Raw genomic sequence first — 18,432 nt, 5'->3', positions numbered from 1 at the left:
TATTGGTCCGCTGCCTTTCGTATACTCCTCAAGCAGGGATTGAACCCAATATAACTTCTGACTCCCCCAAAAGTTAACTACTAATAGCCTACTGTTGACCGGATGCCTTACTCATAACATAAACAGTTGATTGATAAATATTTTGTATGTTATATGTACTGAATACTGTATTATTATAATACAGTAAGTCACAGAAAAAATATTATTAAGAAAATAATAAGAAAGTCCAGCCGGTGTGGCTCAGTGGTTGAGCATCGACCTATGCACCAAGAAGTGACTGGATCTATTCCCAGTCAGGGCACATGCCTGGGTTGTAGGCTTAATCCCCAGTAGGAGACAGGCAGAGGTAGCCAACCAATGATGCTTCTCTTTCCATGCTGTTTCTATCTTTCTATTCCTCTCCCTTCCTCTCTTTCTAAAAAAGAATCAATGAAAACACAATTAAAAAAATTTTTAAAAACAAAATCAGCCCTAGCTGGTTTGGCTCAGTGGATAGAGCATTGGCCTGCAGACTGAAGGGCCCTGGGTTCGATTCTGGTCAAGGGCACGTGCCCGGTTGCGGGCTTGATCCCCATTATGGGGTGTGCAGGAGGCAGCCAATTAATGGTTCTCTCTCATCATTGATGTTTCTATCTCTTTCTTTCTCTCCCTTCCTCTCTGAAATCAATTTAAAAAATATTTTTTTTAAAAAAGAAAACTATCAGGAAGAGAAAATACAGTTACAGTATTTATTGAAAAAATCTGCATTTAAGTGGACCTGTGCAGTTCAAACCTATATTGTTCAAGGATCAACTGTATACAGAAAAGAGAAAAGACATCTGATGGGGAAGCAGTTTCAGTTTTGAACAAATTAAATCTGAGGAACAACAAATAGCTGGAATGGAGTTCAGCATGATGTCAAAACAGGTGACACAAACCTGTAGGTCATCGCTGTACAGGTGACCAGCAGAGCTGTGACCAGAGGAGACAGCCTAGGGAGAGAGATGCACAGAGGAAAGAACCCAGGGAGTGACACAAATCAAGAGGAAGTAGAGGACACAAAGCCTACAGAGACAAGAAGGGGTGGAATTGTAGAAGCCAAGAGATATAAGTTCCAGAACAAAGGATCCGTCAAGAATGTTAAAGAAGTAAGATGAAGACTGAGAGTTCCCCATGGGATTTGCCAACTGGCATATTTTTGACTTTTGCCAGAGCATTTTTATTGGAAAAGTGAGCATAGAAGCTGACTCTGAGTCCAGCAAGAACAGGATGAAGAAAGAAGGTGCAAACATAGTTAAGGGTGTAGGTCAAGGCACCGGGAAGCTGCAGAGTATAGGTGAACCAGCAGCCTCCAGTTTCAACAATGAAGGCCCCTCAAATACTTCCTGGTCTTGCTTCATTTCTCCTAATACCATGTCTCTCCATCTCTAGTCTTCTCAGGATTTTCAGATCATCTAATCCTCTCTAGATAACAACTGACTCCAAAAGGCTCTTTCTTCTCTAGTAGTTAAGTGCATGCTTCCTTTATGTTAAGAAATAGTGCTCCAAATAAGGGAGCAAGCATCATTTTGAAAAAGTAGTCCCAAATCCCTCCACTTGCAAACCACACTTCCCAGATGCTGGCACTACAGTGACAGGTGGGGGGGACACAGTGTAACAAGGGTGATGTGTAACAAGGGCAATCCAGGTTTTGAGGGACCTGAAGCTTATACGCTTTTGGGAACTCATTTAAAGGAAAATAAATAAAAGACGAACATAAAATTAGGTACAAAAGTGAATGCTTATCTATATATCTAAAAGCCTAATGTGCAAATTGTCCATGCGGGAGTTCAATAGGGAGACTGATTGCTTGCTATGACGTGCGCTGACCACCAGGGGGTAGCGCCGGAAAGAAGGAATGCCCCGGTTGCCAGCCAGAAGGCCCTGATCAGCCCTGATCTGCCGGCCAGGCCTAGGGACCCTACCCTTGCACGAATTTCGTGCACTGAGCCTCTAGTGTAAAAATAAATCTGATCAAATTTTGGGAGGCTTGGAGATTCCTTACCCTGGCTTCTTCTCCCTACCTATTACCCTGTACAACTTCCAGAACAGGAAACAAAGCACTTAAGGTGCTGAGGTTCAAATTCATTGTTTGACAGTATATCTTGTCTAAGCAAACAAGCAGAAGTTTAGTGGTCAGTAAAAGGAATTATTATGCCTTATAACTTAGATATATGTACTTCAATCTTGTCCTGCCTAGAATTAATTAGCACTGTAGCAAAACAATAGTTGAAAATCATTTCACATTCTCTAAACTGACCCTTTCTTAAAATATCTTAGTATTCAGTTCTAAGCAGTAACTTGTAGAAATACATCAAAAAATAAATCTTTTAATAAAGGAATCAAAGTCTAGGATCTGACTTATTCATGGTTGAAACAAGCCACCTAAGTGAATGGCTCTTATATCCAGGGCCCTGGCGAGTGATGGCCAAAAGCAGCAGACTCCTCAATGTGGTTATCATGTTTCCCATACAAGCACTATAATCTCTGGTCAAGTATTGGGAGGTGGGTATTTGCATGGCCTGGTCACCTGTGCTCTGTGGCACCAAGCAAACATCTGCAGTTATGTTGACTCCTCAACTCAGGAGCAATTAACATGTCACAGGCCTATGAGTGACTGGTCATATCCCTAAACTCAATACCTTCATGGTTCTTCTCCATAACACCAAGAAATGACAAATACTCACCAGATTGGTGAAATAGTAGCCATCCTCTCCAGACATTAATCGGCTTGGGTTGCAGAAGCGGGTGATATACTGAATATTAGACTGAAGGCGTGGGGGATTACCCTTCAAAACAATGTAGATGAGAGTGGGTAAGAAGTCATCAGCTGAAGCTGGCTCATCCTTGGTGACCTTGATGGCATTGAAGATATGCTTGCTGCACTTGGTGATGCAGGCCAACTTATCTCTAGGTACACGCTTCGAATCCATTTCAATAATATCTGTAAAACAGAAAACACAGTGCTTCCAATGAGAAAATAATTACATAAAATAAGCATTAGGATAATCACTTTATCCTATTAAGTTGGCGAGGTAACCTCGCTAACCCCATCTCCACCAGTTACCTTAGTGTATATTGTTATGGGGTAACCCTCAAGAGATGACCACCAGAGACAGAGATCAAAATTTATGAGTCTTTATTAAACTGCCAGTGACTGCAGTTGCAGCACTCTTCCGCGGTAAAGGCCGAACTGCAGTGCAGAGCACAGGTGTTATAGCAAATTTATACTCAGAAACCACAAGAGGGAGTTAGGACAGTTACAATGACAACCCAAAGGTTACAAAAGCTATTTCAGCCAAGAAACTCAGGGCACAGGTGCAAAGCCTGGGCACGCTTGGCCGGAGCTTGAACCTCCACCTCCCTCTAAACTCCAACCAACCCATTGTTCAGTGACCTACCCTACCTCCCTCTGTCCCAAGGCATCCTGACTCCAGGCAACGGGGGAGCTGTGCAATGTTTGCAGCCCAGAACATCTATAAAACTTAAATCAGGGTGTGGGGAGAAGGGGGTGATAAAAAATAAAACTTAAACCAGTTGTAGCTGGTTTGGCTCAGTGGTTAGAGTGTTTGCCCGAGGACTGAAAGGTCTTGAATTTGATTCCAGTCAAGGGCACGCACCTTGGTTGCAGGCTGGATCCCTGGCCCTGGTTGGGGCGCTGTAGGAGGCAACCAATTGATGTGTCTGTCTCACATCGACATTTCTCTCTCTGTCTTTTCCCCTCCCTTTCACTCTCCTTAAAAATCAATGGGAGAAATATTATTGGGCAAGGATTAACAAAAATAAATAAATAAATAAAAACTTAGATCGCACAAACAGTAAATACCAGCTCATACTTACTAGTATAGAACACGTGACCATGACCTAGCACTACACATAATGCTCTACAAATTCTTTTCATCCTCAGATGATGCAAGTGATACTTTTTAAAAAATATGCTTAACTGATTTTGAGAAGAGAAGAAGAAGGAAGAGGGAGACAGAGATATAAACACCGATGTAAAAGCAACATCGATTAGCTGCCTCCTGCATGCCCCCTACTGGGAATCAAGCCCAAAACCTGGTCATGTGCCCTGACCAGGAATCGAACTGGTAACCTTTCAGTGCATGGGTTGACGCTCAACCAACTGAGTCACACTGGCTAGGGCAGAGATAATATTATTATTAAGAGAATTGAGGTTCAGAGAAGTTTAATGACCTGCCCAAGATCATACACATTGCAAGTAACAGAGGGGGGATTTGAAACCAAGTCTGACTCTAATGCCCAGTCTTTTAATCCTGATGTAAAACTACTTATGAGTTCCATGGAGAAATAAGTCTCTTAACTGCTTCTTAATGTATTGTAAAACTCAATTTAGAAATCCTCAATTTGCATACTGCTTTTTAGCAATGTGGCTATTATACAAAGCATATTTCTCAGAAAAAAATTGCTTCACTGCCCTTCACTACCACTAAGTCCAACTGGTGGGCTCTTTTTTTAAAAAAATATATTTTATTGATTTTTTACAGAGAGGAAGAGAGAGGGATAGAGAGTTAGAAACATCGATGAGAGAGAAACATTGATCAGCTGCCTCTTGCACACCCCCTACTGGGGATGTGCCCGCAACCAAGGTACATGCCCTTGACCGGAATCGAACCTGGGACTCTTGAGTCCGCAGGCCGATGCTCTATCCACTGAGCCAACCGGGTTTCGGCTGGTGGGCTCTTTTTTTAAAAAAATATATTTTTATTGATTTCAGAGAGGAAGGAAAAGGGGGAGAGAGAGAGAGAGAAACATCAATGATGAGAGAGAATCATTGATTGGCTGCCTCCTGCACGCCCCACATTGGGGATCGAGCCCACAACCCAGGCAAGTGCCCTTGACTGGAATCGAACCTGGGACCCTTCAGTCCACAGGAGGTCGGCACTCTATCCACTGAGCCAAACCAGCTAGGGCCAACTGGTGGACTCTTATATGCACACACGCATTTGTCAGAGGACTAGGAGATAGTGAGGGAAAGTTAGGTACAAACTCTGTGCCAGAACAATGCAAGCCAGGGAGGAAGCGTGCCTTTGGATGCACATATATGCTTGCCATCTGGAATATCATCAAAGTAAACAGCTGAGGCAGCTGAATTTGATACCGGTTCTTGCCACGAGCAGGAATAAAAGTTTCAGATTTAGGTGACATGGTGGTACGGGCCAGCGAGTTCTTTTTGCTCAACTCCTATCCATGAAGTAAGCTACTTGAGGGACCCTCACAGGACCATTAACCATGTATCGGAGACAGAAACACTGGACAGTGCAGAGGCCTTATTTTAACTTACTAATGCTTTTATTCTCTTTACTTGTGCACCTATATTGTGAAGTATATAATCTTCACTTTTTTTATAATTAGTTCCTTTACTTATTTATTTCTGGATTATAATATATGTGTCAGTCTATTTTTCTTTTCGTATTTAAATAGAACTTATTACAAAAAAGATACTGGGGAAGATTTTTTTTATACTTTCAAAGCCTTTTATTGTTGTTTTTTATTCACTATTTTAAACATTTAACCATTTTCTTATTAATTTTTATTGTTTATGTTTTAAAGTATTATCTGAATGCATGTGTAACTGCCACTGCCAAGGGACAGGGCCAAGAGTGTAAAGAAGAGAATATAATGGGGGAGGGGGGGTGATTTCTCCCACTCTCTTCATCCTGCAGCACTCCTCCATCTCCTCCCTGAGTATCATTCAGCTTAAAAGAAGTTTCTCTGTTGGACTCCTTTGGACCCCCACATCCCAACATGCAGTTCCATGATTTACACTGTCCTAAAGTCTAAACTAGGAGATGCAGGAGGAAAATAAACAAAACAGGAAACTCGCCATTGTATTAGCTGTTCTTCTAGTAATGATTTCCCTCCCCAGTCTGCCTGCTATTTACTTTTCAGAGTTCTTGCTTGGGTCTCCCGTCCCTGGCTTTTACTTCTAATCAGTAGGAAAGGTAGGGTTGAGTGTGCCTACCCTATCTTAGCAGATGTCTAGCCTTATCTTTAACGGAGTTTTGAAACAAAGTAGTCTGTACTTCTAGGTTATGTTTGATATTTGGACTGGAAAATTCCATGTTGCAGGATTGTCCCGTGTACTGCAGGATGTTTAGTAGCATTCCTGGCCTCCACCCACTAGATGCCAGATGTCAACTAAAATGGAAAAGGCCCTATGCAGTGTAGTTATAAACAAAAATGATAGTGCTGATTAGTAGCACATGGGATGACTTGGAGAAACTGAGCTGATATCTCTATATTTAAGAACTATATTATTTTTAAAAAGGATGAGTATTATAGACTGTCCTATAAATACTCCTGTACTTACACTGACAATTTTAAAGATTAGGAAGAAAGTGATTATATAATCTTTGGTTCTCAAAGAGACAGAATATTGCACTTGGATTGGCAAGATATCAGGGCTAAAATGAGAAAGAGTAAGAAGGTGTTTAAAATTTTGTGGCTGAATTTTTACTATCAAAAGACCTCTTGAAACATCATCTCAGGTGCCTTGAAAGAAAATTTTTACCTCTCAAATTCTATTAACAAATGGTTGATGTATTGAAATCCTCTTTCTTAGTTCTATTTTTAAGTAAACAACAGTTGGGTACTTGCAGTTTCTGGTTTTGCAAGGTCTGTCCTGTGACTTTTCAGAAAAGAGTTCTCAACATAAATTCCTATGGAGTACTTTAAACATAAACCAGTTGGTCTTGAACTTGGTAAAAGTCTAAAAGGTGCACATTGAGGCTTTTGAGAGGCTGTCACCTTCAATCTTCTATAATGTTACCTGAGCAGAAAGTAGGCCTTGACCAAAAGAACTCAATTCACTGGACCTATGACATAGCCTAGCAGAAAGGCTCTGAACAAAGATAACAGCATTTAGCTACGTCATTTAGACTCTTAATGGGGAATTAAAAACAACAATTCATGTAACAACAGGAATTGAAATGCAAAGATAAGCAGAACCTGAGAAAGTGGGAAAGAATCATGTTAACAGGAGATAACCCAGTCTCTAGAGAGGCCTTGGAGCTGTTTCTAAGTCCTGCCTCCCTTCCGACCCTCATAATATCTTAAGCAAACCCCCATTTCTTCTTGTTACTCCTTGAGGAAGTCTCTGGTTCTTATAACCAAAGGAGCCAGCCTACTTCACAGCCTGCCTCCAACACCGCTACCGGCAACTGGCCTACTTTCCTTCCCGGCAGAATTTCATTAACAATCTCTAAATAAGCAAATTTTTCCAACTCTTCTTAATTAAGGAGAAGTTGTCCAAGTTGGATGTCTTTTCCTTTAGGAGTTTTTTTTTTGTTTCTTGTTTGTTTTTTAAATGTTTGTGTTGCACTTCTACTCGGTTATTCCTATGACTAAGAAACAGAAACCTATTAGGTGCCTATACCTGTCCAGAAATGGCAGAACCACATCAACATGGGGCACTTCATAGACTTTCTGAACAAACCAGAAAAGTAATTCAAAGCACATCTCTGATTAACAACCAATTAGAAGCATCATTTTAATATGTAACTCTAGTTTGGGTATGACCTTGCCTCACCAATTCCCTCCCTCTCTCCAAACTTACTTTGAGTATATAAATGCAAATGAGCCCAGCTCAGTGGTTGAGCGTTGACCTCTGAACCAGGAGTTCGTGGTTCAATTCCTGGTCAGGGCACATGCCCGGGTTGCAGGCTCAATCCCCAGTAGGGGGCATGCAGGAGGCAGCCGATCAGTGATTCTCATCATTGATGTTTCTCTCTCTCTCTATCCTTCTCCCTTCTTCTCTGAAATCAATAAAAATATTTTAAAAAAGAATTAATGCAACTGAGTTTTAGGAAATTTATTCTATCTGTATTTGATCTTAGTTTAGTTCAATACCCAAGAAATAAAGAATCCTGGGTCCTGGAAAGTGAAGGGGAAAAGTAGTTTACCTGCTAATCAGAATGCTTTCAATTCATAAAACTAACATTCCTGAAAATCATTTTTACCACATTCCAATATATCTTTGCAGTCTGAATTTTAGAAATAATTTACTATCTTTTTGCTCACCGAAATAAGTATGGGTTTCTAAAACATAGTGTTAACTTCAAGGGAAAAATATCCAAATATAAAATATACACACACACACATATATATATATGAAAGTTTCACTGACCTGTAATTGCTTTCACCACCATATCAGACACTTCGGGAATTTCTTCATTAACAGGGACACAAAGCATCTGAGGTGTAACCCAGTGCAGGGCTCTACAAGAAAGAAAGACAGTAAAAAACATTTAAAGAATAGACTTTTTAGCCTGGCCTGTTGGTTAGAGCATTGACCCAAGGACTGAAGGGTCTCAGGTTCGATTCCAGTCTACATACCTTGGTTGTAGACTTGATCCCTGACCCTGGTCGGGATGTGTGCAGGAGGCAACCAATCGATGTGTCTTTCTCACATCAATGTTTCTCTCTCTTGCATCAATGTTTCTCTCTCTTGCTCTGTCTCTCCCCTCCCTTCCAATCTCTCTATAAAAATCAATGGAAAAATATCCTTGAGTGAGGATTAACAAAAAACAAACAGATAAAAAAAGAATGAACTGTAGCCATTTATCTTATCATTTCCATCAGTTATAAGAAAATAAGGGACAACACTGATTAATCGGGCAATTCTAGGCCTAGCCACATCACCCCTGCACAGATCAGAAGCTCAGCTGATGTGACAAAGTAACTGGAATCCTAAAATGAGGCTTCTCTTCTGCACTTATCACAAGAAAAGCAAAAGACAATTTTACTGGTTGTAATGAGATTATACTAAGTCTGAAAGCACTAGATATCTGAGAATAAATACTTGAGAAGAACCTGCTGCTCTCTGTCCTGTCCACCACCATTAATGTCCTTGTAGGCTCTGCCCTCAACTTCTGGAGCATACCTGAGCTTGTGTAAGAGGTCAACAAGCACGTGTTACCTCAGCCTGAATCACTGAGTTCGATCACATCGCAGCTTCACTCCAGAGATTCTGTTGCCTACCCCCACCATTTACTGGAATCTCAGTCAAAAGCCCATTTAGGTCTATCTTCTATCTTCCCAAGATCAACTTCTCACTTCTAGTGTGACACCAGCAAGCACTGATCCATCAATCATCAGCCTCACTGTCTAGGAACTCCATTTGAAATTCCTTGGCCCCTCTCCTCCAGAAACACCTCGTATGCTCAGTCTTTGTGTGGTTCCCAAATTTGATAGCCTATTCTCTGTGTTTCACTGCCATTGGAATGCAGAACACTGAGGCTCACTCTACTGGCCATGAAAGACCGGATATGCTGCAAAGTATTATCTATCCAGTGCTAGCAGAAAGATGTGACTGGAGGAATGGCTGAATAATGAGCACCACTGGTAGAGATGAGAAAAAAATGATACCCATCACCTTGATATGGATATTTACAGCTTCCTACCTAACAAGATAGTTAGTACAATGAAATGAGAAAATAATGACATTTCCTCCTTAGAAAATTTGGATATTAAAAAAAATCAGAAACATCAAAAATGGTTCTTACCTAAAACTGCTGGCAGTCAGATGGATAAGCGAAATGGTGCCTTGAGCTCTTTCCTCCTATCAATGTACCATATTCCTTTTCTTTCCGACCCCACAAAGAAGCTCATATGCTTATATGCTAAGGATGGCAGGTACCTTAGCTTGCTCTCAAGGTCTGAAATTCAAATGCCCTGTTTTCCTACAATGTGTTCTCCCAACAGTTGGTAGTAAATACAGTGGCAAATTAAATCCCTTCTTGTTCACAGTTTCGCTTTCCTCAGTTTCAGTTACCCATAGTAACTGTGCTCCGAAAATACTAAGTGGAAAACTCCAGAAATAAATAATTCATAAGTTTTAAATTGCTGTTCTGTGTGATGAAACCTTGCATGGTCCCGCTCGAGATGTGAATCATCCCTTTGTCCAGCATATCTACACTGTATACTTTACCTGTCCATTGGTCACTAGTATGTCACTCAGTAACTGTCTCAGCTATGAGATTGATTGTCACAGTATCGCAGTGCTTGTGTTCAAGTGAACCTTATTTTACTTAATAATGGCCCCATAGTACAAGAGTAGTGATGCTGGTAACTCAAATATGCCAAAGAGAAGCCATAAAGTTCTTCCTTTAAGTGAAAAGGTGGAAGTTCTCAACTTAGTAAGATATATTGGGAGAGAGAAAGACCAAATAACTTTTACTATAGTTCATTGTAATTCTTCTTCTTTATTCATTATTGTTGTTAATCTCTTATGTGCCTAATTTATAAATTAAACTTTATCATAGGTATATGTGTATAGGAGGGAAAAATATATATAGGGTTCAGCACTACCTGCAGTTTCAGGTTTTCACTTGGGGTCTTAGAACAAATCCCCTGCAGATAAGGGGGACTACTATACAACAAGACAAAGCAAAACAATCAACTACCTGATCCTCTTTTGAACAGCAAGATCTTTCTTCTCATCATCAGTAGTTTCTGGACAAAACACATACTTATAGAGACGAGTCATGATATACTTTTCAATCTGATCCATTATCTTCTCAACTCTTTCAGGAGGCACTGAAATATCCAAATGGAAATAAAAGCCCAAGATGAGGATGGACATTTAAAATTAAGAATTATTTTCATAGTACTTTTTACATAGCAGAAAACTAACTTGCTAAAAATACATTAAACACACCCAAAAAGAAAAGTATGAGATGTTACATTGAAAAATACCTTTAAAAAATTTACCTGACTTTTGGGACTGCCTTTTACATAATCCCCACTTCTAACTTAAGCTGTTTTGGCAAAACCTAACAGGTGTTAGGTCTTCCTCACACCCAAGTGGGAAGATTCAGCATGGGTCCCTCTCTATTGCTACCTTAGAAAAGCACTTGAAATTCCCAGACTGATGGGAATTTCACTTTTCTGAGGTTTACTATAAAACCTTAGAGATCTCTCCCAAGTATTTACATGGGGTAGATTTCTCAAATGTACATGTATGCTAAGTACATCCTAAAATATAACATCAATGGAAGTTAAATTCAAGAAGAATCCCTATAAACCTAAAGTAAATCAGTGGTTCTCAATTTTTCTCCTCCCTTAACCTATAAGAAATGTATAATCATGACCAAATAACTCACCAAGATGGTAATTCCAAAATGGGGGTTTCATTTAGAAGCCTCCCAAAGAGTTTTTAATCAGCTCTGCCCCAACCCCTAATGAAGTTATTAAACCTTGCTCATAAATTACCCTATTGCTTTGATTATCTTGGACCAGTACACATGGTGGTATTCAATGGCACTGCTAAGTGTAAGACCAGCTACCAAAATGCTGGAGTTGGGCACACCAGCCAGGCCTTCAGAGAAAGAGAGAAACTGCTAAGAGATCCAGCAGTCTGGCCCTGTGCAACTACCAGCAATCCCTCAATTTGGGCTAGCTAACAAATATTACCTTTCCCACGAGTCTGCATTCTTTCAGCCACATTCTGGTAAAAATCCTGAGTGCACTCTGACTGTTCCTCAATGCTTAAATCCTAAAACAAAGGGACAAAGAGGCTGCTTGGTAGCTGAAGAAAGATCAGGAGTAAAACTTTAAATTTTATATAGTCTCCAAACCCACTCCTTTAACTGGTACCAATCTCAAAAGTACTCACAAATTATATTAATTGTGCAGGGGAGAAACGCCTATTCCTAAATATTAATTATAACACTCTATGACCTCTCATTTCCTTTTACTATATATATATTAAATGAGTATAATGCATATTTTGATAATTTACATGTTTATGTACATTTCTATTTATCTAACCTACTTAACAATTTTTGATGGCTTTATTATAGTAACCAATTTTTTAGACCATCCTCTACTACTGTGCATTTGGGTTCCTTCCCCCTTTACACTCCTATGTACTATAGCTATAAACAATTATGTGAAAGCTGTTTCTTTTGGGTTATTTCTTTGCGATACATTTTCAAAAGTGTCACTAATAGTTTCTAAGATAGCTTTGAGTATCTATCACTAGATATAATCCTCAGAAACTGCAATGTACAGTCATCAGCCATATATGTGTGCTTATTCCTCCATGACCCCTACAACATTGCGATTCATTAATTTTTATTTGGTTTTACTGATTTTTAGGTGTAAATACATATATGTATGTCTCACTTTCTTCCAAAGAATATTTGAAGGGTACATAAAAGATAAACATAGTTCACCACAATAAACTGGAAGGCGATAAAAAAAGAAAAACAAAAACAAAACATGGAGAGAAACAGAAAGCGAGCCAGGAATGACAACACAAAAATGTATTCCTTGAAGATACAAAACTTAATTTAACAGTCAATCCATAAATTTGTCTTTCAACTTTCTAGCAATCACTAAGATGAAAATAGTCACATAATTAAGAGTCCAAAGTATAGAAACAAACTAATTTTTTAGGTGAAATTCTGATACCAAAATTAGAAACTTCTCTCAAGGGTTCTCATAAAAATCTCACTGTAAAAAGGTAAACTCCATAGGACTCTCTCACAGACTGCCTCTGCAGAGGCCCAGGATGATATACACCAAGGGCTAACAAAGCCCTGGTAAAGCATGTGGACCCTGATGCTCTGGCTTAATTCAGAAAGGATGTTCTGGTGTCAGGGAAAGTGACCAAACCTGACTTATCTCCTTTACAATGTCTCTCCCTTTCATTCTTTCCTGGTTTGGGCCTTCATTACCGCTCACCTGTTTAGCTGCTCTCCCCACCTTTCATCTCTCTCACATTTCAATCCATCTTTAACATACCACAGTCCAACTGATCATGCTAGAATGTGCCTCAAATCTCCAACAGTTGTCCATCAGATGCTGCCTTCAAAAGCTGCCCAAGAAAGTCCCCAATAGTTACTGCCTTTAAGGCTCAGTTCATACCGTTCTCCTCTAAAATACTCTCATTTCTTTAGTAAAAAAAAAAAAAAAAAAACAAAAAAAAACCCACCTTGTAGGTCTCACAGCATTTGCAGCACTCTGTGACCACCTTGACAACAGTTCTTTACTGTCTTGATTTGTTATTTATATAAGAGCCATTTGGTTGAATTAGAATTGTCTAGTAAGGACTAGGTACAACCTTAGTAAATTTTATACATTTTGTAATGTTAAGCTTTTATTTATATTCACCACAATTTCCCACTGTTTCCTTCCACTTTACCTAATTTTTCATTGCACAGATGTTTAAAAGTTAATAGCATTCTTCATTTCACCTGGTTATTAAGAACAATTCTTCAACGATTCAATTTTAGCTAAGTTGTTTCATATTTAGCTCTTTTATTTGGCTAAAATGTAAGGTGAATAGTATGAGACACAAGACCTTAAATAATCTGTAAACAAGCTTCCTGTCTTTTTTAGCAGCAATTAGTAAAAAGCAACTCTGTTCTCCTTTGTTTTCCAGTTGTCACATAATTTGCTCCTGAGAAACTGAATCCACTTCTGGAATCCTGGTTTATTTCACTGCTTTATATAGTATACTAGAGGCCCGGCACACAAAAATTCGTGCACTCAGGGGGGGTCCCTCAGCCTGGCCTGTGACCTATCACAGCCTGGCTTCCCTCTGCGGGAGGGGACCATCGGGCTGATCAGGGAACAGCGGCGGCCAGCCCCACCCCCCATCACCCCACTGCCACCGCCGCCAGTGGCCTACCTCTGCAGGAGGCGACCGGCGGGGCAATTGGGGGATGGCGCCAGTAAGCGGCTGGCCCCACCCCCTGGATCACCCCTCCACTGACGCAGGTCACCACTGCCCCCTGATCACTGTCCCTTCCCTCTGCCCGCTGGTACCCACCTTGGCTGGCCTGGTGCCACCTGCTCACCAGCCCCACCCCCCACCAAATGGTCATTCTGCCACTAGGTCAATTTGCATATTAGGCTTTTACTATATAGGATACTAGAGGCCCAGTGCACGAATTCGTGCATGGGTTGGAGGGAGAACTGCGGGAGGTTGGCCACTGGCCCCAAGGAGGGAGCCGGCTCTCGACCCCCTTGGGAAAGGGGCCATGTCCACCGCCATCCACCCCTGGTTCCCCATCCCAGCCCAGGCCCTAAGGCTCTGGCGGGGTCAGGAGAGGAGGCGATTGTTGCCCTGCCGGGTGTGGAAGGAACAGACACTGAATGCCACTGCCGCCATTGGCACCCCATCACTGCGCAGTTCCCTGCCTCCCCCCCTCCGCCTTCCCTCATGGCTGAGCTGCCACCTCGGCGGGTGAGCGGACCCTGGGGAAGGGAAGAGGATGGGAGTGAGACAAACCCTTGTGTCAAGGGCTGATTGCAGCAAGGGAGCTGCTCTGCTATGTACGAAACCCCGACCCAGAAGCAGGTCTCTAGGAATGGTTTAGCACCAGGGGCCGATGGGGGACACCCGGCCGGGGGAGGGGCTGTGGGCAATTGGTTGTGAGAGCACACTGACCACCAGAGGGCAGCTCCTGCATCGAGTGTTTGCCCCCTGGTGGTCAGTGCATGTCATAGCAACTAGTCGACTGGTCATTCCGGTCGTTCCGTCATAATGGTGGCTTAGGCTTTTATATATATAGATAGATATTTTTTAACATCAAAATCACATATAGTTGTAGAGGGTCAAACTAGTGAAGGTTAATTAAACACCTTAATTTTCCAAATTGTTCTACATTTTGATTCTGAAAAGAACGCTGGCTTTTGCCCATTTCTTATTTAAAAAACACTTGAAAATCATATAAAGTTCATTTTAGAATATATTTTGAAGATTGCAAACTTTAGAAACCTCCTCTCTGAAATCCTTGCATTCCATCCCCCAAAGATTACATGGTATACTTGCTCCCTTGTTTTTCTAGAATAAACAATATAACACTGTAATTTAAATGATATCTTAAGTGTTCATATTAACCTGAAAAATATTTGTAAATTTATTTTTCTCGGCTAGAGCCCAGTTACAATCCTTAATCTTTTAATTCATTGAATAAACCTCTAACTTTCTATATTAGATTAAGTTATTAATATTTAATTTTATTTATTGCTATTGTCTTTAAAATTGCTAGTTTTAAAGAATGTGCTAGGGTTGTTGTTGTTTTTTATCACTGGAATGTTGTATTGTAACTGAATTTTGTGGACTTTTATATTGCCATATTGCCAAATTTATACCTCTATTAGTTTTCTGTTTTCCCTTGGATTTTCCTGACAAATTTTCCTGAATATCCTGAAAATTATATTTCTATCTATTCTAAAAACATTTATTACATTATTAGAATTCCCACAACTGCTAATACTGTATAAGCAATAACATGAAACATTAATAAAATGCTCAGAGAGCATTCAGTTTAAATGGGGGACAATGCAAATAATTATCTTCTATGATAAATATAAGCCTGAAGGATAAAATGTCATAGGACATATAGTAAATCTCACTTCTTTTTCTTATTCTATCTCCACTGATCATCTCGAAACAGATAGGGTGGTAGCAGCAGCAAATATTTTTGTTTTATACTAATACCCGTATGAGATGGTAGTGATAGTCATGAGGAAGGTCGTTTCCTTCATGCTCCGTTGTGTGAACTCAAGTAGACCCATCTTCTCACAAAACCTGATCTCCAGAAAAATATATCCCTGGACAAAACAAGTTTAGGTCCACTGAAAACATTTCTTCAAAGAACTAGTTTTAATATTATGCTTGGACTTCCAGGTGGATAGTCATAGTAGCAGCTACATGAAGAGCATGTCCATAAGAACATATTTACAAATTCTAAATATAAATCCTAAACTCAAGCCCATTATAAAAGATTTTTTTCTCTAACATAAAACACTGCATTCACAGGCATTGCCCTGTGGGAAGTGATACTCAAGGAATTGGTGCAAATGCTGATTCACTCTGGCTTACTACTGTTATAAACTGGCCTTTATTTCTGACCCAAGAGACTTATGTCTTCTGCCAGTATCCATGAAACTATGGCAGGCTAATTTGTTAACTTGCAAGTAAGGTAAATCTCAGATCCTTCATAGTTCTTGTCAAAGGGCTAAATGATAGTAGATTTGTGTTGGTTAATTCTTTCAGGTTCTATAAAATTCCAAATGTGTTTTTTTTTTTTTTTTATATTTTCCTAAGAAAAAACACTTACAGTATAAAGTCTTAAGTATTCTTTAAACATGGCCTGGGATCATCTTTTCTATAAAGTCTGTATAAAGTCATTTTACTTTTTTTTCCCTAAAACTATTTTTCTTTGTAGTTTAAAAAGTTTTGACAAGTGGTCCTGGCCAGGTGGCTCAGTTGGCTGGAGCATCATCATGTACACCAAAATGTTGTAAGTTTGATTCCTGGTTGGGGGGAGTACGGGAGGCAACTGATTGATGTTTCCTAATCACAATGATGTTTCTCTCTCTCCTCCCTCTTTTCCTCTCTCTTAAAAAATTTTTTTTTTCTTTTTTTAAATATATTTTATTGACCTTTCACAGAGAGGAAGGGAGAGGGATAGAGAGTTAGAAACATCGACCCGCTGCCTCCAGCACACCCCCTACTGGGGATGTGCCCGCAACCAAGGTACATGCCCTTGACCGGAATCGAACCTGGGACCCTTCAGTCCGCAGGCCGATGCTCTATCCACTGAGCCAAACCGGTTAGGGCAAAAAATTTTTTTTCAATAAAAACATATCCTTGGGTGAGGACTTTTTAAAAATTGAAAAAAAATTGTTTGACAAGTGGATATATTCCTTTGAATATTAATACTGAGAGGTTCTCTGTATACATTTCCTAGTTGTCTAGTTAAAATCTTTTTTTATTCACCTCCAGTTTTGAAAATCTGACTATTTCTATAATTATGTTTTCTGTATATATTATTTGGAACTCCCCATCTACAGAAATTGGATCTCCGTGATCATTTTCTGAATTCATTAACTGTTGTACTACAGTTAACTGTTTTAATGAATTTAGGTTTTTAGTTTTGATGTCCATATTTTCTGTATGGCTGGTTTCTGCTGCCTCCATTAATGTGTGATCTTACACGTCCTTGGATCGTGCCACACTTTGACCTAATTGAAGTTTGGTTCGTACAGTTAGATTCTTATAGTTATTTTGTAATAATAAGAAGTTTAAAAAACTAAACCTTGTAAATTCTTCTTAGCTTTTTCTTCATACACCATCTCCTCCACCCCCAATCCTCTGGCCATTTCTACAATTTAAAATCTTGCTATGATGATTTTTAAGAAGAGAAAAATAGCTGATTATAACTGTATGTTCAACCTGAATGGATTGTATATAATTGATGTAGCTGCCTGTCTCATTTACAATAGAAATATATCTTCTTTTAAAGAATATGAAAAGGGATTACAAGACAATACATACCTTAATATTAAGTATCTAATAAGATTAAGCAAAAAGAAAAAAAAGGGGAAAATAAACCAGTCTTAGCAAATGATAGTATCTGTTGAACAGAAAAGCATTACATTTCAATAATGCAGTGTTGTATAAATAAAATTTTAGCCAAATTTCTCTTTTGGAATGAGAAAAATTCTTTTTTAAGTTTAAGTGCAGATAAAGTACTTCCTTATTGGTAAAGATAAAATGGCTGAAAAATTTTAACATAATTATGAAAACATGTATTTCATTTTCTAGACTTGACCCATATGCAGAAAAGGCTGCTCTCCACTGGCATACACTAGGGTTGGAGACAACAGGAATAAAGTTAAAAAAAAAAAAAAGATGTAGGCAAGAATGGTTCAGTGTTCTGAAACTCACAAATTTGAAGAATAATATTGTGGGGGTACAGTAGGAAGAATTATCAATGAATGGCAATGAGGCAGTTTCAAACAGATAAGACTGTATTTTCATAATGAGTAGATCATAAGAATAAGAAGCCTAGAAAGTTTAGTTGGTGAGAATAACATTAACTTGAGATTTTTAAGCAGTTTTGATAAATTGAGTACCTCTCAGAGGGCACTTGCAGTGTGATATATTTCATTATATCACAGGAACTATCCCAGGTTGTACTCAACCAAATTCTCTCAAGAAATTTATATAATTAAATGATTTGAAGCTAGTTAGATAAGGTTGCTTCATTCAGGTGTAAAAACTGTTTTATTTATTTGAAACAACATTAACTTGCAGCTAAAGACTAGAAAGGCTTCCCCAGAGACATTCAGTTTAACAAACTTCTGTTCAGTATCAGGTATGTGTCAGGTATCGTGCTAGATGCAGAGCATACATGCATAGGACCTAGCCACTTAAACATAAAACAGTGCTGGTGTAGAAATGGAAACTAGGTTGCAAAGTGGTTCTTCAACAAGGAGGACTTTGAGGCTGTATTGAGGTCTCTAATATCAATTAGTGGTGCCTTGAAAACAATTAAGTATGGCAGTATCTGGACCTATTAATTACCTCTTTACTTTAGTATATTGAGTCAAAAGTCAAATTATTACAGAAAAAGGGAACAATACACT

The 18,432-nt window shown here is 39.4% G+C and overlaps 1 protein-coding gene across 5 annotated transcripts in view; it reads right to left on the bottom strand.

Moving 5' to 3' along the window:
• RABGEF1 (RAB guanine nucleotide exchange factor 1) overlaps positions 1–18,432 on the bottom strand; it is an 86,232-nt gene that overhangs the window by 4,138 nt on the left and 63,662 nt on the right. For 4 of the 5 annotated variants that reach the window (XM_054714811.1, XM_008141507.3, XM_054714812.1 and 1 more), the window contains 4 exons: positions 11,455–11,536; positions 10,446–10,578; positions 8,168–8,259; positions 2,706–2,962 (listed from right to left, as the gene is read on the bottom strand). In XM_054714811.1, coding sequence (XP_054570786.1) covers positions 2,706–2,962; positions 8,168–8,259; positions 10,446–10,578; positions 11,455–11,536 — 564 coding nt within the window. The remainder of the gene's footprint in view (positions 1–2,705; positions 2,963–8,167; positions 8,260–10,445; positions 10,579–11,454; positions 11,537–18,432) is intronic. The other variant, XM_028145393.2, reaches the window with a different exon arrangement.

Source organism: Eptesicus fuscus, chromosome 4 (assembly GCF_027574615.1).
Source record: "Eptesicus fuscus isolate TK198812 chromosome 4, DD_ASM_mEF_20220401, whole genome shotgun sequence".
Classification (NCBI taxonomy): domain Eukaryota; kingdom Metazoa; phylum Chordata; class Mammalia; order Chiroptera; family Vespertilionidae; genus Eptesicus; species Eptesicus fuscus.
Note: the sequence above shows the minus strand (reverse complement) of the source record. Positions and strands in the feature narration are given on the sequence as shown.